Source organism: Neofelis nebulosa, chromosome 2 (genome assembly GCF_028018385.1).
Source record: "Neofelis nebulosa isolate mNeoNeb1 chromosome 2, mNeoNeb1.pri, whole genome shotgun sequence".
In the NCBI taxonomy this organism is placed as follows: Eukaryota; Metazoa; Chordata; class Mammalia; order Carnivora; family Felidae; genus Neofelis; species Neofelis nebulosa.
In genome coordinates this window covers 98,225,581-98,252,060 of record NC_080783.1, presented here as the reverse complement: position 1 = coordinate 98,252,060, position 26,480 = coordinate 98,225,581, and the positions used below count along the sequence as shown (strand labels likewise).

At 46.8% G+C, this 26,480-nt stretch overlaps 1 protein-coding gene across 1 annotated transcript in view; it reads left to right on the top strand.

The window, feature by feature from the left end:
* Positions 1–744: 744 nt before the first annotated feature.
* Positions 745–26,480, top strand: part of GPR39 (G protein-coupled receptor 39) — a 194,475-nt gene continuing 168,739 nt past the window's right edge. The window contains exon 1 of the mRNA XM_058715470.1: positions 745–1,940. Within this exon, the coding sequence (XP_058571453.1) occupies positions 1,085–1,940 (856 nt within the window). The 5' untranslated portion in view covers positions 745–1,084. The remainder of the gene's footprint in view (positions 1,941–26,480) is intronic.

Below are 26,480 nucleotides of genomic sequence, written 5' to 3'. Positions count from 1 at the left end.
TCTCACATACACCTTCTCCCAGTTAAAGACTTCGCGAGGGCCCCCGCAGTGCGGAGGAGCACAACTGAGGGGCGGGGGTCGCGTTCCTCCGGTCCCTCCGCAGCAAGGGAGGCTCTGGAGAAAGGCAGGGCTTTTAGGGAGTTCCTGGTAGCTTCCTTGGGGCTCACTTCGTGAGGCAGCTGGGAACACCCCGAGCGTCGGAAGATAGGGCACCAAGGAGGCAACTGCTTGCTGGCTCCCCCAGGGCGGCAGGCCAGGGACGCGGGCACCTGGGTCCCGCCGCTCCCATGCTGGCGGTGGCACAGCGTCTGAAGGGACATTAGGACAGGGAGGGGAAGTTCGTCGTCGCCAGCCTCAGCCCTGGACTGCAAGTCCGGAACGCACTCCAGCTTCCCCGCGGCCGCGCCTCTGCGGAATGCGCTTCGGGACAGGAGGCGACCGCTGCCCCGGCGGTGGCCGCGTGGGCGGTGGGGCCACTCGTTGCCCTGTGCTCCGGGGCCAAGATCTGATTTGGGGACCACGACTGCGTGCTGAGTCAAACCCCGCTGCCGGGCTGGGTCTGCAGCAGGGCCCCGGAGCACAGTGCGCGGAAGTTAATGATTAATCGCTGACCGCTCCTCCCCCGCAGCTCTGGAGAGGGTGCTGCAGGGGGTTGGGTTGGGGCCCGCAACGGCAGGGAGCGCTGAGCCGGGGCGGGGGACTCCATGGCGGGGCGCGCCGAGCGGGGGCAGCGAGGGGAAGGGCGGGCGCTGGGGGTGCCGCGGAACTCACTCCCCGCGGGGAGAGTACGACCTCCTTCCTCCTCTCTCCCCGCCTGGCCCGTACACACACACACACACACACACACACATACACACACCCCAAACTCCACCCCCAGGCGCCTCCCGGGCCCCTGCTAGGTTGGGCTGCTCCAGGAAGTTTCCATGAAAGCACCAGAAGTACTAAGTTACTCTTTCCAGGTGAGCGTGGATGAGCAAGCGCTGGGCCGGCCCTGGTGAGTTGCAGCCCAGAGCTCTGGGCTCTGCTGGCAGGAAGAAGGCAAGTTGAGGAGGTCTTTGGACCGGGTGGCGTGGCTTTCACCCTCATGGCTTCGCACAGGGACCCCAGCAGTGACTGCTCCTATGTCATCGATCACACCCACGTCCCCGAGTTCGAGGTGGCCACCTGGATCAAAATCACCCTCATCCTGGTGTACCTGGCCATCTTCGTGGTGGGCATTCTGGGGAATAGTGTCACCATTCGGGTCACCCAGGTGCTGCAGAAGAAAGGTTACTTGCAGAAGGAGGTGACGGATCACATGGTGAGCCTGGCTTGCTCGGACATCTTGGTCTTCCTCGTCGGCATGCCCATGGAGTTCTACAGCATCATCTGGAACCCCCTGACCACGCCCAGCTACGCCGTGTCCTGTAAGATTCACACTTTCCTCTTCGAGGCCTGCAGCTATGCCACGCTGCTGCACGTGCTGACGCTCAGCTTTGAGCGCTACGTTGCCATCTGCCACCCCTTCAGGTACAAGGCCGTGTCGGGGCCCTGCCAGGTGAAGCTGCTGATTGGCTTCGTCTGGGTCACCTCCGCCCTGGTGGCGTTGCCTCTGCTTTTTGCCATGGGAGTCGAGTACCCCCTGGTGACCGTGCCCAATCACTGGGGTCTCTCCTGCAACGTCTCCCGCACGCGGCACCACGAGCAGCCGGAGACCTCCAACATGTCCATCTGTACCAACCTTTCCAACCGCTGGACTGTCTTCCAGTCCAGCATCTTCGGCGCCTTCGTCATCTACCTCTTGGTCCTGGTCTCTGTGGCGTTCATGTGCTGGAACATGATGCAGGTGCTTCTGAGGAGCAGCCAGGGCACGCTGGCAGGGAAGGGACGGCGGCCGCAGTTGAACAAGTCGGAGAGCGAGGAGAGCAAGACAGCCAGGAGGCAGACCATTATCTTCCTGAGTGAGTCCTGGGGGGAGGGGGTGAAGGGATAACCAGGGAGCTGGCCTCCCCCTCCCCACCCCCCATTCCCTGTGCTCCTCTTAGCTGGTCGTCCTGCCTTGCCGGCGTACACCTCCGTTTGCTGGGGCTGAAGAGGCATTGCTCTGAACCTCTGCATGCTTCTTTCCTGTGTTTTGGGGACTTGGGTAACAGAGAAAAGAACCCTAGACCAGGAGCCGGAGTCTGCCTATGTTTCAGGACAGCAGCTCTGTGACTCTGGCAAGTCACAGAATACCTGTAGTAAAGTGGAGTTAAGCATACTGAGAAGTGTGATGGTCATTAGGTAATGTGGGAGAGGTGAAAGTCCTCTGAGAAGGATCAAGGTCTGTGGAGATAAAAGGGGGCATTCTTATCTAGCTGTCTTTACCCTGGAGAACCTTCCTCAGGCAATTGGATTTTGTTCCCATTTTTCTCCTCCTTGGGAGAAGCAGGCTGCCAGAAATACACACTCTCCAGGCTGCAGTTACATTCCCCTGGAGAGATCTACCCAAGTCTTAAGAAACTGGAGCTTTCAGACACACGGTCCTCAGGGTACTTCTCAAGTTTCTGTTGTGTTGGCTCTATACCTTTATCAGAACAGAGAAATGTGGCAGGTATGGCCAGCCTGTTTGATCCAGAAAATCTGGTGTCACAGGTTCCTGGGACTTGATTGATCATCCCAAATACTCAATTCCACTGCAGAGAAAGCTGTTTGCTTTCCAAACTTTTGTTGTGGTGCAAATATTTAAAGCCAGGTCCTTCTGTGTGTCAGGAAAGAAGGAAGGAGCCCTTTCTAATGTGGCATCAGGAAAAGGAATAAATCATGGCACTGTTTGTTTTGGTGTGGGAAACCTGAGTAACAGGTTCAAGGGCCAGGGGGTTGACATGGAAGAAAATGTGAAGGCACTTGAGAAGGGATGGAAAGAACCTGGTGTTGTCCCAGCCCTGCCCCTGGCTTCTGCTGTGTCTGTACAGCAGACTTGACTTTTCTGTTCTGTATAAAATGAGAGGAAGAGCTTGCAATTTTTGGATGCCTACTCTGCATCAGGGGCTGTGCTAGGTGGTTTATATTTCCATTTCCTAGAGGAGGAATTTGAGTCTAGGAGAGAGAAGATCTAATTCAAATAAGCACAGCTCCTACATTGTGACCTTGCTTCCCAGGGCTGGGAAATGAGTGGTTCCCAGTGGCTTACACAGGCTCATGTTGAAGTGAAAATGAAACAAAAAAGGACTTTGAAAAGGAAGGTGCTACCTAGATTAGGCTGGTGGTGTTGCTGCTTCCTAGGGCCAGCCTCTGGAAGTTGGAGTAAGGAGTCTGTGGCAGGTGTTGACATCTGGGGACTTGGGAAGGACACCCAACCCAACTCAATCTCTCACCCACCTCCTGCTTCCCAGAGTATTCCAGGAAGGAATGGATATTAGATTGGCTTGAATATCCATTGAAAGGCTAGTTCTCTCTTCCCTGGTATACCCTTAGGCATATCTTAAACTTTTAGCAGTAATTTATACTATAGTGTGAATGAATCCCCCTCCCTTTTTTTTTCTGAGTAAAGTGCACTACCTCCCGGTCTAATTTAGGAATTAAGGCTTCATTTGACCAAGGAAAAATAATTTATTTATCTTTGTTCTCTGTTGGGCCAATCTCTGTATTGTTTTTTTGTTATCACTTCTCTGAATAGTGGGTAATTTTTATATTTATCCCAATGGGTATTGTTCCAAGTTGAAGTCAGTCTTCATTTTGTAGCATCATATTGGAGTACCACAGACTTATACCTGGAGATGAATAGGACCTTGGGGATCCTCTCCTCCAGTTAGCAATTGCCTGTGAGGAGTTTGTTCTCACTGCTGCTCTCATTCTTTCCTTCCACTTCTCTCCTTCTTTCTTAAAACAACTATGTATTCATCGCCCACTGCTTTCCCGGGCAGAAAGATTGTTGACTGGCAATCAGGTGCTCAATGTGCGATCATGTCTTGGGGGAATTTACCGTTTGTATTAGCTCATTTCCTTTGCAGTGGGTTTTCAAAGCAGTTCTTGCAAATGTCCCTCTCTCCCAATGAATTTCAAAGAGCTTTTAAAAATAGGAACCTCGCTAATTAACTCAAGTTAGGAAATAAATTAATGGAGTGAAGAGGAAGAAATCACGGCCTGCCTCCATCAGATTAATACAATGCAATTTACTTTGTGGGTGTCATAAAACTTAGGCTTTGGGGCATTTTTAACCCAGAACAACTGAATATATAAGTTGTTTACAAATCGCTGAATTTAGTATAGTGATTTAGCTGTCTTTTTAGCATTTCAGTTAACAGATGTATCAAATTAAAACAAATATTTGCTCGTTTCAAACATATTTTGCATTTAATGTGAAATGTAAATGACGACATAGCACAAGATGTCTTTGGAGCTCTTGAGGCAATAAAAAAAACAATTAAAGATTTTCCCCCCTCATTGTTAAAAATGCTAACTTCTGCATAACGGAAGCGAAATTCATAAATCTACCCGAGATGAGGAAGTCTATGTAGAAAATATTAATTTTCCTTTCTGCCTCTTTTGCTATTGTGCCTCATTCTGGTTGAGGTTCTCAGCTGGGTGAATCATGAAAACAAATTGGGAAATCAGGGAAAGAAAGAGATGCAGGGCCGCCTCCTGGCTCTCAAGCAGTTAGCAGGAGAAAACAATAGTAATGTAAAAGTGAACATTCCGGGAAACGTGAGTGTCTCTTGCCTCTTGTTAGCCCAGTGAGAAATCAGTACCAGATAAATTTCCATTTGCAAGGTTATGGCTGATATGGCCATGGTAATACTTGGTGATGCCAGAACAGAGGTTGTTGGCCTGGAGAAGAGAAACTGCTGCGTTATTTATTCCTTGGATGTTAAGGATATGCAAAATAAACCTTCCTTTCAAAACATTTTCCCAGACCTTCCATTTTATCTTTCTGAACTCTCACTTGGAGTTATCCACACCACATGTGGCATCTGGGTCCACAGACACCCATGTTTGTGTCTGTGGCACATGAGGCTTGCTGTCCAAATGTCACCTGCTCAAAGTGGAACAACGGAGTAGTTTAAAAGAAGTATAGTTTTAATTAGTAACTTTCAAGAGCGTTAAGTGGTAGAGACTAGGTTATAGTTACCTCTGAGAGATCTGTAGGCAGTGATTGGCTTTCAACTGTGATCATGAAACCAAAAAGCTTTACAGAGAATCAGGAAATTACAAAATTCAGGAAACATCATACAAAATTCAGAACTCTGTAATGATTATACTTCTTTGCATTCTGATTTCTTCTCCTGAGTGACAGAAAGGGGAGTGAAATGTAGGGGCAGGAACTGCAATACCAACGTGGGTAGCTCATAGGAGACTATCTTGAATATGGACATCACCCAGTCAAGTGCATCTGGGCGGAAAAAAGATTAAGAGTTGCTGCTGTAGGGGCACCTGAGTGGCTCAGTTGGTTAAGCTTCCAGCGGCAGCTCAGGTCATGATGTCCCGGTCCGTGAGTTCGAGCCCCACGTCAGGCTCTGTGCTGACAGCTCAGATCCTAGAGCCTGCTTCGGATTCTGTGTCTCCCTCTCTGTCCCTACCCTGCTCGTGCCTCTCTCTCTCTCTCTTTCAAAAGTAAATAAACATTAGAAAGAAAAAGCGTTGCTGCTGTAATGGAGTGCTCTAAAAAGAAGGTTGATATGTATTTAGATATGTGTGGGTTGAGAGAAGGAGGTAAGAATCATGTCCTCTGGGTTTTAGACCCCAGATTTGGAGGTCAAGTCATGTCTCCTGTGTGTGTGCAAGTCAGAAAGTGGTGCAAGTCAGAAAGTGGGGCAGGGGTGGGAGCTGAGATGGTGGCAGTGGGTCCTCTTCATCTGAGGACGGTGAGGACCTAAAAAGAACTGTTAAAATTAGCTCCTTTTTTTAAATTAAATATATATTTTATATATATATATATTATATATATATTTATATATTATATATATATAATATAATATTTATATATTATATGTATATATTATATATAATATAATATTTATATATTATATATATAAATAATTATATATTTTTAATGTTTTATTTATTTTTGACAGGGAGAGACAGAGCATGAACAGGGGAGGGTCAGAGAGAGGGAGACACAATCTGAAACAGGCTCCAGGCTCTGAGCTGTCAGCACAGAGCCCGACGCGGGGCTCGAACTCATGGACCGCGAGATCATGACCTGAGCCGAAGTCGGCCACTTAACCGACTGAGCCACCCAGGCACCCCAAAATTAGCTCCTTAAAACTGAGTCCAAAATTTCATGTGGAAACAGGTTTGATTGGGACTTCCATCGTGAAAAACAAAGGTGAAAATCACGAAAAGAAATTTGTCTCCTATTTTATAAAACATAGCTTGTAATTATATGTTAATTCTCAGAATAATTTGCCAGAATGTGGCTTTTTTGAGGGCCTGATTTTCCTGACAAAATTCTGTGATAGGCTTTGTGTTTGATTTTCTCAGCAAGATGGTAAAGAGGGCTTTCTCCCAAGGGCATCTCCTAATTCTTTGCTACTTAAATCACCCTCACTGAAGCACCTCTCCTTGGCATCTTTCTTGTCAGTTTTCCATTCTGTCAGGACTAACTGGTCTATGTGGCCAGACCTTCCTTTGTCAATGACTCGCCATGTGATTCATGTGTTTCTTCAGCTCCTTTGTCACTGACTTCATGAAATTTTGCACCTCGTGTGCAGACCATACCCCAAAATATAATTGAAAAATCAACCCCTATACACTAATGTGTATCAACTGATTACATGGAAAATGTTTCTGAGGTGCAAAACGAATTTTATTTATTTATTTATTTATGAGAGACAGGGACAGAGCACAAGTCAGGGAGGAGCAGAGAGAGAAGGAGACACAGAATCTGAAGCAGGCTCCAGGCTCCGAGCTGTCAGCACAGAGCCCCATGCGGGGCTGGAACTCACAAACTATGAGATCATGACCTGAGTCAAAGTCAGATGCTTAACCGACTGAGCCACACAGGTGCCCCCCCAAACAAATTTTAACTATAGCTGACCCTTGAATAACACAAGCATGAACTGAGAGGGTCTATTTCTATGTGGATTTTTTTCAGTAATTACGGTATAGTACTGTAAGTGTATTTTCTCTTCCTTATGATTTTATTTGTTAGTTTAGAGAGAGGTGGGGGGAGGGGCAGGAGGGGAGAGAGAATCCCAAGCAGGCTCCATGATCAGCACAGAGCCCGACTCAGGGCTTGATCCCACAACCCTGGGATCATGACCTGAGCTGAAATCAAGAGTCAGATGCTCAACCAATTGAGACACCCAGGTGCCCTCCCCTCCATCTTATGATTTTCTTTTCTTTAAAAAAATTTTTTTAATGTTTATTTTTGAGAGAGAGAGAGAAGGACAGAGGATGAGCGGGGGAGGGGCAGAGAGAGAGGGAGACACAGAATCCCAAGCAGGCTCCAGGCTCTGAGCTGTCAGCTCAGAGTCCGATGTGGGACTGGAACTCATGAACTGTGAGATCATGACCTGAGCTGAAGTTGGACGCTTAACCAACTAAGCCACCCAGGTGCCCCATGATTTTCTTAATAGTGTTTTCTTTTCTCTAGCTTAGTTTATTGTAAGAATATAGTATGTAATACATATAACATACAAGATATGTGTCAATCAAGTGTTTGTTATTGGTAAGGCTTCTGGTCAAAAGTAGGCTATTAATTCAGTTTCTGGGCAGTCAAAAGTTAAATGCAGATTTCTGACTGGGTGGGGGTTGGTGCCCCTAACCTCTGTACTGTACAGGAGTCAACTGTAGTTGCTTTTTCTTGACTAGTTTAAAAACTGATCTTTTTTTTTTTTCAACGTTTTTTATTTATTTTTGGGACAGAGCATGAACGGGGGAGGGGCAGAGAGAGAGGGAGACACAGAATCGGAAACAGGCTCCAGGCTCCGAGCCATCAGCCCAGAGCCTGACGCGGGGCTCGAACTCACGGACCGCGAGATCGTGACCTGGCTGAAGTCGGACGCTTAACCGACTGCGCCACCCAGGCGCCCCAAAAACTGATCTTACAATCACGTTTATATCATTAATTTTCTTATCAAAGGCTATTTCTTTGCTGTGAAGCCCTGTGCCAGTGCAGTCTCGCAGGGAAATATCACGAAAATTAACTTAGTGACTTTTCAAATGTGAGATATTATTTTGGCTCCAATATTTGGATATTTCAGGAAAACATTTTGCCTCAAGTATTCAGGTTACCCCCTCTATTCTAGAAGGGAATTTATTGGTGTAGATGTGACTGTAATAAATAGTATTTCATGTGTGTTTTTCTATTTGTGATATCTGTCATAAATTGCAAGTGTCCTGTGATCATCCTGGCAGACAAATATAATAATGCTCCTTTATTTTTATAATCAGGCTGTCTCAAAGATTTCATTTCTCCATTGGAGAGATGCATAGTTCCCATGGAAGGGGACATTGGAATCTCAGTCCTTATTCATTAGCGTGCCAGTTCATCCGTCTTAGTTGCACGCCTCATGGGGGCTGCCACAGTGTAATAAGGCAGCAGAAGCCTCAACTGAGCAAAGTGTTCAGCTTATTAATCCTAAAACCACTCAGAATAAAAGCCATTTGTGAGTGGAGACAGCACAGAGGAAGAATATTGAATTAGGAATCAAGGATCCCCATTCTGCCCCAATAGACCAGGTCCCCCGATCACGTGGATGACACTGTCATCTCTCACTGCCTTTTCCTTCTGTCCACCTCCCCTGCCGTGCTGCAACCCTGGGCCAACCCAACGAACTCCCCACCCCTACTCCTTGGTTTCTTTGCCCTGGAGGAAAGAGTGCTCATCATTGCTGCTGAAAGTTCCTGCAAATAGACAAGTGTTCAGCCTCACCTGGGCCCCCTGTTTGGTGAGCACCTTCCTTGGCAAGTGCCTTTGAGAGGCATGAGCTTCTGGAATGCCTCTCCTATCTTGTTTCCAGCACATGTGCTCTCTGGATGAGAGACATAGAATTGGTGCGTCATGGCTGGAAGAATATCTGCATCGACTCTCGCCCTTGTCCGAGCGGCTGTTATTCATTGCACAGCCACTGGGATCTCGCTGACACCCCCCTCCCCAACCCCATTAAATTCAGACCTCTGATCGGCTTCCCATGGCTCTTATGTCAAGGATCAGAATCCTTAACATGAAGCCCCTCATGGGCAGCCGCCTCTCCACCTTTACAGAGGACAGTTTCCCCCTTATATTTGTAGGTGTGGGTGTTGTGACAAAATACCACAGGCTGAGTGGCTTAAGCAGTGGATATTTATTTTGTCACAGCTCTGGAAGCTTAGAAATCTGAGATCAAGGTGCTGGTAGGGTTGCTTTCTGGTGAGACTTCTTTGGTTTGCAAATAGTCACCTTCTCACTGTGTCCTCACTTGGCTTTTCCTGTGTGCATGCAAAGAGAGAGAAAGAGAGAGTCCTCTGGTATCTCTTCTTATAAAGGCACCAGTTGTCTTGGATTAGGGGTCCACCCTTATGACCTCATTGAGCTTAATTACCTCTCTGAAGGCCTCATTTCCATATATAGTCACAGTGGGGGTTAGGGCTTCCACATATGTATTTTGGGGGGTACATGCTTCAGTCCATAACATCCCTTAATCGCTCCACCCCAGTGGGCTCTCTTCAGTTCCTCAGACAGATCATGGTCATGCTCTTTCCTACCACCTGGCCTCAAAGTTAATGTCTTCAGACCAGCCCCCAGGAAGCTTGGCCCATCCTCCCTGACTTGACTAACCCTTCAAATAAGACTCATAGTTGTAATGTTACTTTTATTTTTCTTCTTCACTTTCTTTTTTTCTAATTTTTCTTTTACAATTTGCTCTATGAGATTATTCGTTTGACATCTGTCTGCCTTCTCATTTCTTGAGGGCATATGAGCTCTCATATTTTGCTCAACACTGCACCTCCATCCCAGCATAGTGCCCATTCCCCGTCTCCCCCCGCCCCCCCGCACACAGCACATGTTCAATGGGTGTTGGTTGACTGAATACATAAATGAGCAAGCCTCGCCTTGGAATTGGGAAGCAGCGTCCTGTTTTCCCTTGGGCAGGTGCTCCTATAGAAGTGTATCACACTACACAATACATTTGGTCAGTCTGAAGTGAAAGATGCTCTCTTTCAAAGGAATACGATTCCTCCCAGGCTTCCAGAAAGTCAGGCCATCATGGAGGACACGTAAAATTTTCTCTCCCCTGAGCAAAGAAATAGTCTGTTAATCAGCCCCTGAGTATCAGCTTTCACCATATGTACCTGCCAGAAGTAACCATGAAATGAAAGTGATTAGGGTGATGTTTAACAGTCCTTGTTAAACCCTGTTTAACAAGATGTTAATGCAGTGAGACAGCTCTCAAAATTATCTCTTGGCAGGCCCTTTCACCACCTGTTCAGAAGGGGGTTCTCAGGATAAAGGGGAAGAGGGTGCAGTGGGGGTAATATTTTAAAAATATTCAACCCATATGTTTTCTCTTTACTCTTAAATTGCATGCACTTGTAGCCATCCGCCCCCTGTCTGAGCCATGAGGCTTCTCCCCCAAGGGGGACAAAAAGCAGGAACTACCTGGTACAGAGGTATTGTTGATCAGCGTTCAGTCCGGAAGCCAGATTGCTTGACCTCTTTCACCCTTTGCAATGGGTGCAAAGGGGCTGCTGAAATATGTAGCTCTTCCTTTAATGTATCATCAGCTTGGCCTGGTGTGCTGATTAGCCACCACACAGCCACTGCCAGGGAAGACCTTAGCTAAGGGCTCGAAATTCCTCCTTGGAAGCCATTGGAGGATATTAAGGAATAAGGCAGTAGAGTGAAATCTGTGGTGCTGCTGGTGGGGTGACAGCATGTCTTGCACGGCACTTCGAGTCAACACGTAGGCCCAGACATGTTCCCAGATTGAAAAAGAGGAAACCCTTTCATTGGGCCACAGTCCTGGTAGAGCTGCTGTCACCGGTGAGTCCTTCCTGCCGGTAGCCAGACCTCTGGCTCTTGGTGTTGGCCAGTCTTGCTGCTGTCGCAGACCTCCACAGCCAGAGACCCACTCTCCTTCCGCCCGGCTCCTCACATCGTCCTGGCACAGAGGCCCCTACTGCTCAGCATTGCTTTGGCTCCAGTTGGGAGGCAGCTCCAGGCTGCCGAGCAAGGCCATGGAAGCTCCAGCTATCTCTGTGGTGCGGTGGTCTGCCTGTTCTTCACCAACAATCTCAAGTCCTTGCTTCTTCTGTGAAGCCTCCTGCACTGATCTTCCTACAAATGATGAGCCATGTTAGACATTTCTCAGAGGGAGGCATAGATGTGGTCTCCCGACTCTCCTTGGAGCTCCATGGGACCAGGGATGTTGCACACTCCTATTTTTTCAACCTTCCCTATGAGGCTGAGGCTGGGGACACGGTGGCTGTACATTGTTTTGTAGGTTTAGAGAATAAAATCCCCGGACACTGGCTGCTGCTCCGGAGAAGAGGGAAGGCACATAAACTGTGATACTCAGGGAGGCACTGTGACTTTATCTGCCTTTTCCCTCTCCTTCCCTGGGGTGGGCAGAAATCGCAGATGGCTCCAGAAGTTCCTAGACCTGGAGTACACATACTTGCCCCACTTACTCGTTGAGGTGGCACCGTGAAGGGATTTTGCAGAAGTAAAGGAGGTCTCAGATTGGTTCACCTTAAAGTAGGGAGATTTTCCTTATGGGCTTAGTCAAGTCACGTGACCCTTTAAATCTGGGTCTAGAGGTCAGAGACAGGAAAAGTCAGAGATTTAAAGCAGAGGAAGGGTTTGATGAGCAAGAAATTCTCCACACTGGCTTTGGAGCTTGAGGGGACCCCTGGCAGGGAATGTAGGTGGCCCAGAGGAGCTGAGAGCCAGCATGGCAATGGGGACCTGAATGAGCTCAGGTGGATTTCCCCCAAGAGCCTCTAGAAAAGAACTAGCCTGGCCAGTAACTTGAGACCCTGAGCAGAGATCCCAGGCATGCCATGTCTGGAGTTCTGATCTACAGAACTCTGAGATAATAGATTTGTTTTAAGCCACTAAATTTGTGTTAATGTATTATGTAACAGTCAAAAAACAACAACACATTCCCTGAACTCTGATAGAGGGGCTCCAAGGTAAACATATGTCCTGCCTTAGTTATTTCTTTCTAGAAAGGCCCAGTCTCTAGAAACTTATGTTTGATAAGTCTCACCGTCCAAGAACTGCACCCTTGGCCCAAGCATTCATTGATTCACTTCCCATTGATTGACCCTCTGTGAAGCACTCCGTGAATGGAAGTTTACCAAGCTCCAGGGCACCATAGAATTTTCACTAGGCTTTTAGATTCTTATTTGGGGAATTGAGAATGTATAGGTTTGAGTCCCACCAGCTAGATTTTTGGAATCTTGGATACCTTGGTTCTCAAAGAGGAAGACTGTAGTGGATTGATCTAATTACCGTCCTTTGGGTAGCTCTTTTTCCCCCTAGGCTGGCACTTAGTAGGTGCTGAAAAAATGTTTGGTGAATCAATGAGTGTCTGGGCAGCTTTGCTGCTTCCTGGAGCCTTCCTCACTAGAGGAGAGAATGCCTACATACTTGGTCATTTAGCTCCAAATGGGTTTTGGGAGAGAAAGCCAACCCCATTGTTGAAGGCAAGTCTGAATAAGAGAGATGTCTCAGGCTGACAAACTTTACCATTTTCTGACATTAGAGTTACTGCCAATTGAAAAACTTGACAACGTTTCCTGTTTGTATTTCCTGTGTTTAAGAGCCATTCTGGCAGCCAGAGGCTTTTTAGATACCTCATCACACTGCTTTACACATCTCAAGGGTGGCTGGGTACTTGGAGAGCAGTGGCGTTACCAGAATCTGACAGATGGGGATCAGGAGGCAAGGGTACAGTGTCAGATTGCTATTGTACTTGTTAAATGTCTAACTGGCTATGAAACCCGAGGCATGCAGAAATGGGAGTCAGGCCCAGTTGGGAGCAATGAGGTTCATTGAACTTGTAGAGAAAAGCCATCTTCTTTTTCTAGTGAGGGGGGAAAACATCCAAATTACCTTAGAAATAAAACACTATCCATGGGATGTTTGGGCAGAGCTGAAGTCATTTGGTCGTTGAGTTTATGTATTATTATTCTTTGGAGGACACGATAAACTCAGCAGAAACAAAGCTTTCTGGGAAATTTATGGGTTTACTTTTTATATGCTGCAATTCTGAAGGATTAAATATCGTGTGGAAATGACAGCTGCGTATTTTGTTTATTTAAAGGATAGCTGATGGGTTGTCACTGTTTCTCAAGTTCAAGTTGTCTCTACAGGGGAGGCAAATGGGAGGCCTTGGTGATTGAAGGTTGTTTTCCAGAGGATAAAGGAAACGTACACAGAAGCAGGCTGTTTTCCTTCTTGGACTTGGGGTTTCCTCACTACCGAATCAGTTGAAAGACCTACTTCCTCTGGGAAGCCTTCCTGGACGGACTTGCCCCTATCAGGTCTTTGAGTTTCATTTTGGTGGTTTATTCAAGTATTTATGAAAGCCTAAGATGTGCATGATATCATTTGGACCACAGAGATCAAGGTACTGATTACCCCCTTCAAGGAACTTAGTATTTCTGTAGTTGGAGCATCAGGGTGTAGAGGTAGAGCCTTATAAAAGGAAGCCTAAAAACACCCTTGGTGAAGGGGGGTGGGTAGTGGCTATTAAGTAAGCTGGTTCCGGAATTTTTAATAGGGTAATTAATTGGACTTCACTCACCCCAGAGATATTGTCTATGATTCTGATATTCACAGCATGGTGTATGGATTTGCAGCATCAACATCACCTGGGAAATTGTAGAATAAACTGAGTTTTGGGCCCACCCCATACCGATTGAATTTCAATCTGTATTATAAGCAGGACCCTGTGATTGCTCCGCACATTGAAAGTATGAGAAGCCCTCGTCTATGACGCTTGAAGGGGATTCTTTAACTCAAAAGGAACAGAGAAGGATGAGCTGAGAATGGCTAACCTCACCATTTGTAATAACAACTATGAACATCTTGCAGTGTAGTTGTGACTGGTAGGAATTTGCTGCAGGACACTTGGCTGCAAGAAACTTCACATTGTTTTTAAAAAGAAACTTAATGGGGTGCCTGGGTGGCTCAGTCGGTTAAGCATCAGACTTCGGCTCAGGTCATAATCTCACGGTTCATGGGTTCGAGCCTGCAGGGCTCTGTGCTGACAGCTCAGATCCTGGAGCCTGCTTCAGATTCTGTGTCTTCTCTCTCTGCCCTTCCCCTGCTCACACTCTCTGTCTGTCTGTCTGTCTCTCAACAATAAATAAACATAAAAAATTAAAAAAAAAAAAAAGGAAAGTTAAATCTGGCTCCTAGCCTCCATTGTAGAATAGTGAAAATTCAATCTCAGGAAAGTGTGGGGAAGGCTTCCCCTTCCTCATGGGCTATGAAGATTCAAGGATTCTGCTTCCAAGGCTGCACCAAGTACGGGGACTGGCCAGCCTGTATATCACATCACCATCATGAGGGTAGAACTATATGCACTTTTCAGAATTGCTCAAGGTCATCACCCATTGAGATTTGAGCTGGGATCTCACTCCAAAGTGCATGCTGTTTCCCTGAGCAGAAATATGGGCTCTTAAAAGAAGATGTATTCAAGCTGGGGGACTTTTTATGGGCAGTGAGGGATGGGAAGAAAGAAACCACAATGCCAAGTCCGAGGTACATTTGTCTTGCTTTTAGGCTAGCCAGCAGCTTTTGAATATCCTTCTTGTGTTTGGAGGATTTCCCTCTCTTTGAGTCCTGCTTCCCAAAGGTGGTGGTCAGAAACTTGCTTTCCCAGCATCCCTTGCAGCTAGGGTGCAGCACGTGGCCTGGGCCACATCGGTCAGCTGCACTGGCATGAGATGCTCCTTTGTAAGAGAGTGATGGGAAGGAGCAGCAACCATATGGAGTCTCCTTGGGGACAGGGCCAGTGTGTGACAAAGTGATATTGAGAGCAAGGTTGCTTTTAGAGCAAAGACAAAAGAAATAAGGGTAGCATCCCAGGCCAGGGGTTGGCAGTGCCTCTGTGGAAAGGTCTCCACTGGCATCTTGGTGGGATAGCCTGATATGATTGTTGGTTGCATACCCAATTCTCTGGCCCTCCCAGGGCTTATGTAAAACAACAACAACAACAACAACAACAACAACAACAAACAACAACAAAAAACAATAATAACAACAACAAAAAAAAACCCCAATGACTTCATTTCCAGTTTAAACTGGAATGAGCTTTGTTGTTTGCACTAAGAACTCTGCGTGTCCAGATTATAGGTAATAGAACAATTGGATTGCAGTGGGGGGCCCAAAGGGGAGCAGTGAATAGTGAATCTAGATTGGAAAGTAGGTGGGGTCAAATAGGAAGGAAGTTGATAGCTAGTGAAAAGGATTCACGCTACATAGTAGAAGCAGTGGGGAGCCACAGAAGGCTTTAGAGAAGAGGAGTGGCAGGAGGAACTACAAGAAGACTAATGCAGCCCTGGTGTGTGTTGCAGGCAGAGGAGGCGATGTGAGGGGTGTGGGTATGGAAGTGGTCCTTGTGCTGTGGGTTCTAATGATGGTGAATGGACAGGTTTGCCCCTGAAGCGTTATGAGGGGTGGTAGTTGTGAACTGTGCTTACACATTAGAATCACATGTGGTGTTAAACCATGTCCCTCAAAACCTTTGGGGATGGGTCCCCGGGCATTTGTATTATATCAGCTCTGTAGGTGATTCCCGTGTGGGGCCAGGACTGAGAGCTGGGGATGAGGGGTTTGGAAAAGCAGGCTGGGCCTAGAGACCTCCACTTTGGTGGCTGCACTAAGGTTCTTTGGCTGCAAGCCACAAAACCTGATTCTGATTCTTCTTGAAGGAAAAAGGAGTTTTGTGGAAGTGTAAGGAGTAGTTCACAGAGCCAGAAGAAGGGGTAAAGAACCAGACTGGATCGGGGATCCAGGGGAAAGAAGTTCGTGGACAGCCTGCTCAGGCTCCACCATCACGGAGAGACCAGCTTCAGGCATCCTCCTGTGTCTTGTCGCTGCATCCAAGGTCAGGTTTCCACAGGTGACTCTTCCTGGACTGGCCAGGGTTTTGCTGTGCTCCCTGGTGAACAGCGTGGTGGACAGTGCCAGCAAGACTGCATGCGATGAGAGGCGTGGTCCCCACAGGAAAGCCAGTGACAGAGACAGGTGCAGAAAACACACCCCCTCTGCAGGGCCTCATGAAGCTCGGTGATTAGCATCATCATAGTGGTGTTTCTTCACTCCCTATAGACTTCCTGAACTCTGTTCTTGTGGGTTATCTCTCTGTACCTCCTCTTGCCCCTTGTTGAGTCTTTAGGGATGTTTCCCAGAGCCCAGGTCATCTTAGTGTGTGAGCCAGCTGGAGGGACAGCCCAGAGACTAGCAGCAGAGCCTCTGTGTTCCTAAATGTGGCTGCTGGGAGGCTGGTTAATACCAAATCCACGTGGCATGCTTCCTGCCTGGGAACCTGACTCATTCACCCAGGTTCCTGACCAGGTATTAGATTGTGGTTTGTCGTCACCACAGAATCAGTTTCTATCTGAACCTCGACCTGGAAAACAAAGGTCTCTGGTGGTGTCTCCAGGTCACCTGTGCCCTCTGCTTCCTCGGGGAATTTCCCAATTATGTCTGAATACCAGGCCACCTTAAGCCAGTCTCCTTGTTTCAGATGTAAAATCCCACCTTTGATGTCAAGTGTATTTCCCATGCAAAGTAGGGAGTAAGACAGGCGCATTCATTGCCTTCTGGAAATTCAAAGCAGTATGTAAGAAAGAAAAAAGCCACTTGTGAGGAATTTGGTTTAGAAAATGTTTTAGTTTCATGTTGTAATGCTGATTATTCTTTGATTTTTAGATCAGCTAGATTCCATTACCAGGCCAGTTGCTGTTTTCTATCCCAGCAAGTTGAGAAGCAAGGAGGCTGCCCTCCCAAGCACAGTCTCACGGTCTGTCCCCGTGGTGGTGGTTCCAGGGTGGGTGAGCACCCTGAGCCCTCTCCGGGGAGTCGGACATATGCTGTATATAGAGAGCAGGTGGCAGGAGGAAGGCGCCCGTGGCCCTCACAGTCAGAAGACAGGGCCGTAAGTGCTCAAGTACTCTATCTTGAGTTGTGTGATGATGGCAAGAGTGGTGTGTTAGTTTCCCATGGCTCCTGTGACCAAGTGCCACAAACCTGGTGGCTTAAAACAGCAGAAATGTGTGCTCTCACAGTTCTGGAGGCCAGAAGTCTGAAATCTGTTTTACCAGGCTAAAACAAAGGTGCCTACAGGCCATTCGACCTCTGGAGACTGGGAGGGAGAGACCCTCCCTTGGCCCTCCAAGTGTTTGGTTGTTGCTGACCTCCTTGGCTGTGGCCGCCTCACTCCAGTCTTCAGGATCTTCACGTTGTCTTCTCCTCTGCATGGGTCATCTGTCTCTCTTTCTTTCCTTCTCCCATGGGTACATCTGAGGAATTATGGCCCATGCTCTTAATTCAGGATAATCTCTCTGGCTCAAGATCCTTAGCTTAATCACATGTGTGAAGATGTTTTTTCTTTATCAGGTAACACAGACTCTAGGGATTAGGATGTAGCTTTCTGGGGGACCTTTCTCAGTCTACTACAGGAGGCAAAGGGTTGCAGAAAGTGTAAATTGAACGTGGTATGTGATCATTGTCTCCTGAGCCATGAAGAAATGCTGTGGGACATGACAAAAGAACTATGTTCCGATCCCCTTTCCATCACTTACAAGTGGGTGTGACCTTAGGCAAAGTGGCTCAGAACTTCAATTGCATCATCCATAGGTTGGACAGACTCTGACCTCAAAGGTTGATTTGAGTTTCAGTGGGAAGCATGTGGAGGCCTCCAGGGCATAGCCTGGCATGAGGTAGGTCCTCAGTAAAATAGAGTGACCTTGTTGTAGTGCAGAAAGAATTCTGGTTGAGGACGTGAAAGAACTTTCTTTTAGTTCTTGCTAGCCTGCTGGTGTTATCTTCTTCAGTGCATCTCAGCTTTTCTCTTTGAGGAAGCCTGAAGGGGGTGAAAGGGGTGAACTTGAGGAGTTTGTCTGAAGAGTCTCCACAGAAATAACACAAAAGGGGGATCTGGGTTCTAGTCTTCACTCCATGGAGTAGAAAATCTGTGAAGTCACCTCTTCACTGTAAAGATGCGTGGACATTTGCGTTTCATTCCACTATAGAGCATTGCAGGATGCAATGTAAAAATGTTTTCAGTTCCCTTCCACAGAGTAAAGGTGGCAGCCAAGGAATAGTGACTCTTGATGACTTTGAGGAGCTTCTGGAACATTCTCAGGTGGCCCTAGCTGTGTGCTCATCCCGGCTGGAGAGGTTTAGGCTCAGAAGCTCCCTACACTTAAGAAATTGTTTGCCTTTGACCTTTACTCCATGGGAAGTTACTGGAAGAACACGAGCAGCTTCAGGCCCTGGCAGCCCATTCTGGGTGGGAGCTGTTGATGAATGAATGTGCTGATGTTTTCTTCACGCACCTGTAAGGCCAGAGCATTATTGGCCGTGGCAATCAATATATCAAAATGAATTTTTGGGGGGCGCCTGGGTGGCGCAGTCGGTTAAGCGTCCGACTTCAGCCAGGTCACGATCTCGCGGTCCGTGAGTTCGAGCCCCGCGTCAGGCTCTGGGCTGATGGCTCGGAGCCTGGAGCCTGTTTCCGATTCTGTGTCTCCCTCTCTCTCTGCCCCTCCCCCGTTCATGCTCTGTCTCTCTCTGTCCCAAAAATAAATAAAAAAAAAAACGTTGGAAAAAAAAAATTTAAAAAAAAAAATGAATTTTTGGAAGAGTGTCATCAAGCTGAGGTTTATTTCCAAAAACATGAAAAAAAAACTCTGCCCCGGGGAGGGAAAGATGACTTTCATTGTGAAATAAACAAAGTTGATGGCTTAGACATTACTTACGTCGTGCTACTTGATCTGAGATGTAGGCTGTGTGGTAACCAATTGTTCCCAGAATCCACATTCCCGACACCCATTAAAACTCGCAGGACTGAAATCATGTTCTCTCCATTTCGCCCATTCTAATAATAATAATGAGAACGTTAAAATGACATTTTGAATTTATATTGCACTTGTCTGCACGGCGCTCTGAGCACTTTCCAGACAGTGTCTCATCAATCCTTATCACAAAATGGTGGGATGTTGGTAGCAGGTAACATTTGCAATTATATTCAACTTAGTAAAGAGCCCCCTGGGCTGGAAGGAATTCTGGTGATAGGGGATAATGCTGCCTTGTGGGTAGAGAAGAGGTGGAAACTCTGAGTGCAGGTTTGACTCTCTGCTTTACACATCTCTCCTGGCCTCACTTCTATCTGTCAAATGGGATAATACCCCACATCCCTCAGCAGTGTGATGTGGATGCTTGTGTGTGCTAATCCTGTTAGCTAACTTTGTGGTCTTTTGAGTACTCGCTTTGTACCAGGTGTTCCCTTTTTTTTTTTTTTTAAAGAAGTCTTCAGGCCCAATGTGATGGTCAATGAGGGTCTTAAACTCATAACCCTGCGATCACGACCTGAGCAAAGTTCAAGAGACTGACACTCAACTGACTATCACCCAGGAGCCGCTATGTGCCAGGTATTGTAAGAGCCTTTTGTATACTCATTGAATTTTCACAAAGACCCTGTGAGGTGGGTATAATAATTTACTCTACAGAAAAAGCAACTTGAAATGCAGGGAGGTTAAGGAACCTGCCTAAGGTCACACAGCAATTAAGGGGCAGAGGTGAGTTTGACCCTGGGAGACAGGCCCCAGAGCCTGTGGTGTTCCCACTTCCTTAAGAGTTCTTTGGGAGCGGCTGGGTGGCTTAGCCTGTTAAGCATCAGACTCTTGATTTTGGTTCAGGTCATGATCTCGCAGTTGATGGGATGGAACCCTGCATGGGGCTCTGTGCTGACAGCACGGAGTCTGCTTGGGATTCTCTCTCTCTCCTCTCTCTGCCCCTTCCCTGCTCATGTTCTCTCTCTCTCTCTCAAAACAAACAAACAAACAAACAAACAAACAAACTGTAAAACAAAGTTGCATGGGCTTTTATACTGCAAACAGTACACAGATGCACATGGGTACACTTGCACACACAGCAAATGGAACTTTCACCAGACAGTATTCACCCACCTTTGACAATGTGAAACGCAGTTTGGTATTTTCTATTCATTTCGTTAATACAAATGCCAGCCTGAGCCACTAAACTGATTTTATGGTCACGGGTAAGACTTGAGCCACACTTCGAAAAGCTTTGCACTATACCATACACCTGGTGCATGCTCGTGGAAACAGGCTTGGGAAGGGAGACGCGTGGTGTGTGTGGTAGGGGGCGTGGGGGCTCGGAGAAGGCCAGAAAGCGTGAGGGGTGGCCCCAGCGCTGCTCCCACAGCGTCGCCTCTGGGGATGACCGTTTTGTGTCTGCAGGAGTGTACCTGGGCCTGTGGGTGGGTGGGCGTGAGCAGGGGCCACCTCACTGTCGTCTCCTACCTTGCACTGTAAGGGTCTTTAGCGTCTTCTCAGCCTGTGTGCCTGGGCTTCAGCTCGAAATTAAACCGAGGTCTTCGTAGAGCAGCCAGTATGTGCTGGGCCCGTACTTCTCAGGCTCTGTCTGGGAGGGGTCCTGACTTGAAAGGAAATCGCAAGCCCTCAGGAAGGCAGACAGACAGGGGAAGGGAGAACCAGAGGCAGCTGAGAGGTGAAGGGAGCCAGAGCCTCAGATTCAAGTCCTGCTTGGCTCCTCCTAGTAATGAGACCTTGGATGACACGCTTGCCTTTTCAGAGCCTCTGTCCTCTGGCTACAATCGAAGTTTGAGTGAGAGAACAGGGAAGTGTTTGGTGGCGCATAAAGTGTTAGGAGGAGGGGAGCAGCCTTTGTCACAAGCGGTATTGCCACATACTAAGAACCTGGTATGTGGCAGGAGTAGGGAATGGGCATGCTGTAATAGTCCGTGAAGACTTCCTGGAGGAGGCGGCATTTGAGCTGAATCTGAAGGAGCATTTTCAGTTTCTGGCCAGAAGGATCGTGGCTGCACTCGAGGGGTGGACAGAGATACGCCAGGTCCGACCAGTCTTGTTTGATTCATGCTTATGTCTAATCAGATCATAACTCCGACTCAAGTAAGAGGATCCTGGGCTCCTTCTGGAGTTCTATGTGCCCTCTTGGCCCGAGGTCACTAGCACACAACCACGTAATTTGCTGAGGCCAGGGTTCAGCGAACCCATGGGCAAGACCTGTGTTTTGTAGTTCATGACCTATAATATAAGCCTGAATTTTACATTTTTAAAGAACTGTAGGGAAAAATAAGGAGGAATGTGTGACAGCAACTATGTGGCCCTATAAAGGCTAAAATATGTACCACCTGGCCCTTTAAAGAAGTTGGCCAACTTGTGCCTTAGGCCCCAAAGTGCATGATCGTTGTTTTATGTTGAAGGCCTTACTTAGTTCTGAATCACCCTTTACTCATTCTTCCTGTCCTTCTGTCACAACCTAAGGGCACTGGAGAGAAGGGGAAAATATGCATGTAAATTTTCTCACAGCACGGCTGTCAGGAATTCCCCTGCTTTTGTCTCATGGCACATTAATATGTAGCACTGAGCATGTATATATTTAGTTCTTTTGACGTGTGGCACATCAGTGATTAGTGCCAAATGCCAAAATGCTGGGCTACAGCCGTGATGCCATTTATAATAACATTCATAAGAATATTCCCCCGTGATACAACTTTCCAGTTTTCCAACATAAATAACCTGGGAGGCCAAATTGCAAACATGATTTCTCTTCATGCTTCACCTGGCCATTTGTAATAAGAAGGCAATGTGAAATTTGATCTTAAACAAGAAGTTCAACATGGAAAATCATAATGTAGTCAGGCCCATCATTTATTTTAAAAATCAAGAGAAAACCAAAGGTGAGTGGCTACTTGGTGTGTGTGTGTGTGTGTGTGTGTGTGTGTGTGTGTGTGTGTGTTTTACTAATGGCATCTTGATGACAAGCTAATGTGCGGCTCAAAATAAAAGTATTGTGGATAGAGATGGCCTTTCAGACACACTGAGACAATATGCCAAGGGGCTTTTAGCAAATGGCAGTGAAGGAGGACAGATTACTTTAACAGCTCTGTTGAAAATAGAGAGTTGTCCTGTGCAGGTGGCTCAGACACGGCTATACTTGACAATGGTGGGACTTTTGTTACAGGAAGATTAGATACCTTTGGATGGGTCTGAAATTGTCCTTGTCTTTTCCATATAGAAAAACGCCACCACTTAGAACAGAAAGTTGAAGAAAGATCCTGATTGAACGTCTTCCATAAAAGGGATGCTTTTGGGAGAAACACTTCAATTTGCTTCTGATGATTGTTTGGGGGCTCATTCCTGAAGTGGTTTCATTCTGATACAGGCTTAGATGGCTCTGAAGAGAGAAGTGATTTTTTTTTTTTAATTCCAGGGAACACAGAGTGTTCATCCATTTTTCCAAGTCCTGAAGCACATCTCACAAAACACAGTGTAGAGACGAGAGGTGGCCAGGATAAGCTTTGTTTGTTGGGCCCAGTGTTTATCTGTGCATTTGTTAAAGAACTTGACTACCACCAGATAGCACGAGCTGCCTCCAGCTTGCCGTGGGCAGCCCTGTTTGGCTGCATCAGGCTGTTTCACACGTTTGTCTAGGAAGGAATGGGAGATGCATGGTCAAGGTTTGGGGGCTGCACCAAAACATGGCACCTTCCCAGCCCAGCAGCTTGTGACTATAGAACCCCAGCAGGCGTGTCCCTGAGGCTCAGGCTTACTTGTAGGGAAACAGCTCCGAGACCCACTGTGCTGATGGCAAGTCACAAACCCCAGCCTTCTCCAAAGGACAGAGTTCTATTGCTGCTGCCATCCCTGGAAGAAATGTGAGGTGAAGGGCTGGTGATCGTTTTCTGGCAGTGGCTAATTACAGCGAGTAGTGTTGTAACAGAAAGTTCTGTAAAGCCGCCTCCACCTGCTCCACAATAGGCTGAGCTGTGGTTCTTGGCTAGACAGGGCCAAGGGGTTGCTGAGTGAGGAGCGTGGGTTTCTGGGCTCCAGTTTTCTTTCTGCCCCTCACTGGGGGTGTGAGCTGAGAGGCCTGCCTGGCTTCTGAGGGGAGGAGCGTGGTGAGCTGGGTGAGAGATTGGTAGAGGGAAGGGGAATAGCAAGTGGAGATGCCCTTGACATTAATGTGAGTTCCAGAAGTAGGCAAGTAAATGCCAGCCCGGTACTTGGATTAATGGCTTGATGGGCACAAGAAAGAGATCTACCAGTTAACAGAGTTTAATGGTGACTGATGTCAGGTCAATGGTGAGGAAGGGATTAATAGTGAACACAGCTTAAGTACTTTAGAGCATATTCGGGTTTGAAACCTTTTCAGTCATTGGGGTTTAAAAGAAATAATCATAGGTCTGTCATTAGAGAGACAGAGATGAAAGTGTCTGGCTGGGACCAGAATGGAGATGAGAGGCACTCACACCCTGGATAGGGTGGGTTTCAGCAACCGTAGGGCATGGGAGTGCTCAGAACTGACGGTCCGTCTGGCCTGCCCTCTTTGTCCCCTTGAAGGACACTCTGCTCTCTGCCTTTTGTCTATGTGAGTGAAGGCCTCAGCAAACAGCCATTACTATTTCAATTAAAAGTCCAGGCAGGCTCATCTTTAGCTTGTAATAAGCCTGTCTTGAGTGATTATCACTATTCTTCATTTCTTGATTCTTTCCAAAAATAAGTACAGTGTTCCCATTTCTTGATAACCTCTACTCTGGACCTCAAAGTGACGGGAATACCGCCTGCCCTCCAACCCCCACCCCCACCCTCAGTTCTACCCAGCAGCTTCCAGTACTAGAAATGAGAAGTGTATATAAGTGACTTGGAAGCTAGACCCTGTGTGGTATGGTGGTCAGGCAGGCAGTTCCCTCCTTGCAAATATGTGGCATTCCACAAGTTAGTTTATAAAGCCTTGGTTTAAAAACTGGACTCATTTGCCAGTTGAGACCTTCTTTTCGTGCATGAATGCACTTTTTTTAGACAGAAGATATTTATTGAATACCTACCATAGAAGGAACTGAGAATACCAGGAAGAATAAGCGTTGCAATGTCCTTCAAGTGGGGGAGATAACTGTCCTTAAGAAACCAATGTGGTGAAATGCTGGGGTTGGTGCTTTACACTGAGGGAGCTGTGTAGGGGTACCAGGGTGGGCTCTGATACATGGAGGTGTTAAGACACCTGAATTGCCTCATTTTCTTCCTCTTCTTCATCAGCTCCAAGCTTCCATTTCTTCAGTTCATCCATTGTGCTAGGTGTTGGAAGGAAATCAACTCATTTCATTTGAATTTACATTGTGACTATGACTTTAGGGGGATGTCAGTACCCTCCCTGCCAAAGGGAATTTTCTGTGTCTTAATGAGCTAAGACTCAGCTTCTCCAAGGTCTGGCTCTGGAAAGAGACTCTTCAGACAGAGAGGATCATTTACCCTTTGCTCTGACTCAAGCTCATGAATGAATTTGTACCTGCTCTTGATAGTATTTTGCTTCAGTCCCCATCATACCTGCTACCGGGGTGTTTCTCCTTTGTGGTGGAGTTATCTCTTATTTGGAGACTAGGCCCTAAAATCAGTGTAAAGGCAAAAGGCCAGTGTGGCCCCAATTTCTCTTGAAGTCACAAAGGTCCCACACTGGAAATCAAATTACCTTCTTTCAGTAAGTGCAACCACATTTCCCTTCCTGCAGGAACAGATCTTGTGATTGTTCATTCAGAAAGCAGGCAAAATGGGTGGGTAGAAGAAATAAACAGAAAACTACAAATTGTGAAAACACTAAAATTGCGCTCAGTGTGGGCCCTTGGAGGCCCTTGGTGACAGGAGCCCATTGAGACCAGTGTTGATTCCCAGATGTCATGTCAAACTCACTCCATGTCTCAGGGGCATGGGAATTCTGCACTTTGGTCTTTGTGTGTGGGTCTGAGGGGGTCCAGCCCTGAGTTGTGCTTTAGAATCACAAATATACACACAAACTCAGTAAACACAGAGTGTTTACTCTGCCACTTAGAACTTGTTTCATGACCCATCACTTTAAACATGTGCTCTCTTGACCACGATTACCACTGCTCAGGTCCCAGGGAAATGCTTTCCCTCAGCTCTTGCCCTGTGTCCTTGAAAGCAGGTGAGCCTGTGTGAATGCTGTGAAGGTTTTTGGGTTTTACCACTGCAAGAGTCAGACGCTGCTTTGGAGTGCAGGGAAGATTTGAGTGGCAGAAGTGTTTAAGTAAGAGGAAAAAACAAATTAATTATCTTGTCAAATTTCTCCTCTCATATAGAACAGATGCAGTGGATTTTTGCGTGATGAATACTGGTTTTCTAGTAGTGCTGACCGCCCATTTTCTTGCTTCTCTTTCTCTTCCAATTTGTGGTAGCAGAGGTACTCCTGGATCCCCAACGGTTGCATATGGTAACTAAGAAAGGCAGGGGAGGGTGCCTGGGTGGCTCAGGCAGTTAAACTTCTGACTGTTGATTTCTGCTCAGGTCATGATGTCATGGTTCATGAGATCAAGCCCCATGTCAGGCTCTGCCTCTCTCCCCCTCTCTCTTTGCCCCTCACCTGTGTGTGTGCTCTCTCTTTCAAAATAAATAAATAAACATTAAAAAAAAAGAACTGTAGGGGAGGGAGAAATCTTCCTCTACCTTCAGGGTCTTCTAGCTGGACTTAGAACTAAATTCACATGAGACAGGTAAATGGGAGGAAAAAACCCCCCAGAGATTTATCACTTGCACACAGAGCCCTAATAGTGAAATGAGACCAAAAGAAATGACCAAGGCAGGCAGTTTTTATATGTTTTACATAAAGAGATAAGAAATTTATGGATAATTTACAAGAGAAGGAAAACAGGTGTTTGTGAAATTTAGTTAGTAAGGAACTCTAAGTGGAATTTGGGCTGAGGTAGTAGATTAGTGAAAAAGTGACAAGGTTTGGTGTTTTACAGATTTCTTAGCTTTAGAGTCCCTATCTCTGTCTTTTTACTTGTCAGTGTAGGGAAGGTATTTTTCATATGGGAGGTTTGTTTCCTGCTTTCAGGGGGACAGAGGAGGGTTTGGGTGTCCTTGTGCTGACTGTTTCTTAAGTAACTTTTATTTAAAATCATCAATATGCCAAAGAAGACATACAGATGGCCAGACACATGAAAACATGCCCAGCATCACTCATCATCAGGAAAATGCAGATCAAAACTGCAATGAGATATCCCTCTTACACCTGTCAGAATGGCTAAAATCAAAAACACAAGAACCAAGTGTTGGTGAGGATGTGGAGAAAAATGAACCATCTTGCATACGATGGTGGGAATGCAAACTGGTGCAGCCATTCCGGGGAACAGTACGGAGGTTCCTCAAAAAGTTAAAAATAGAACACCCAGCTCCATGATCCAGCAATCACACTACTAGGTGTTTACCCAAAGAGTACAAAAAGACTAATTCAAAGGGATACATGCACCCTGATACTTATAGCAGCATTATCTACA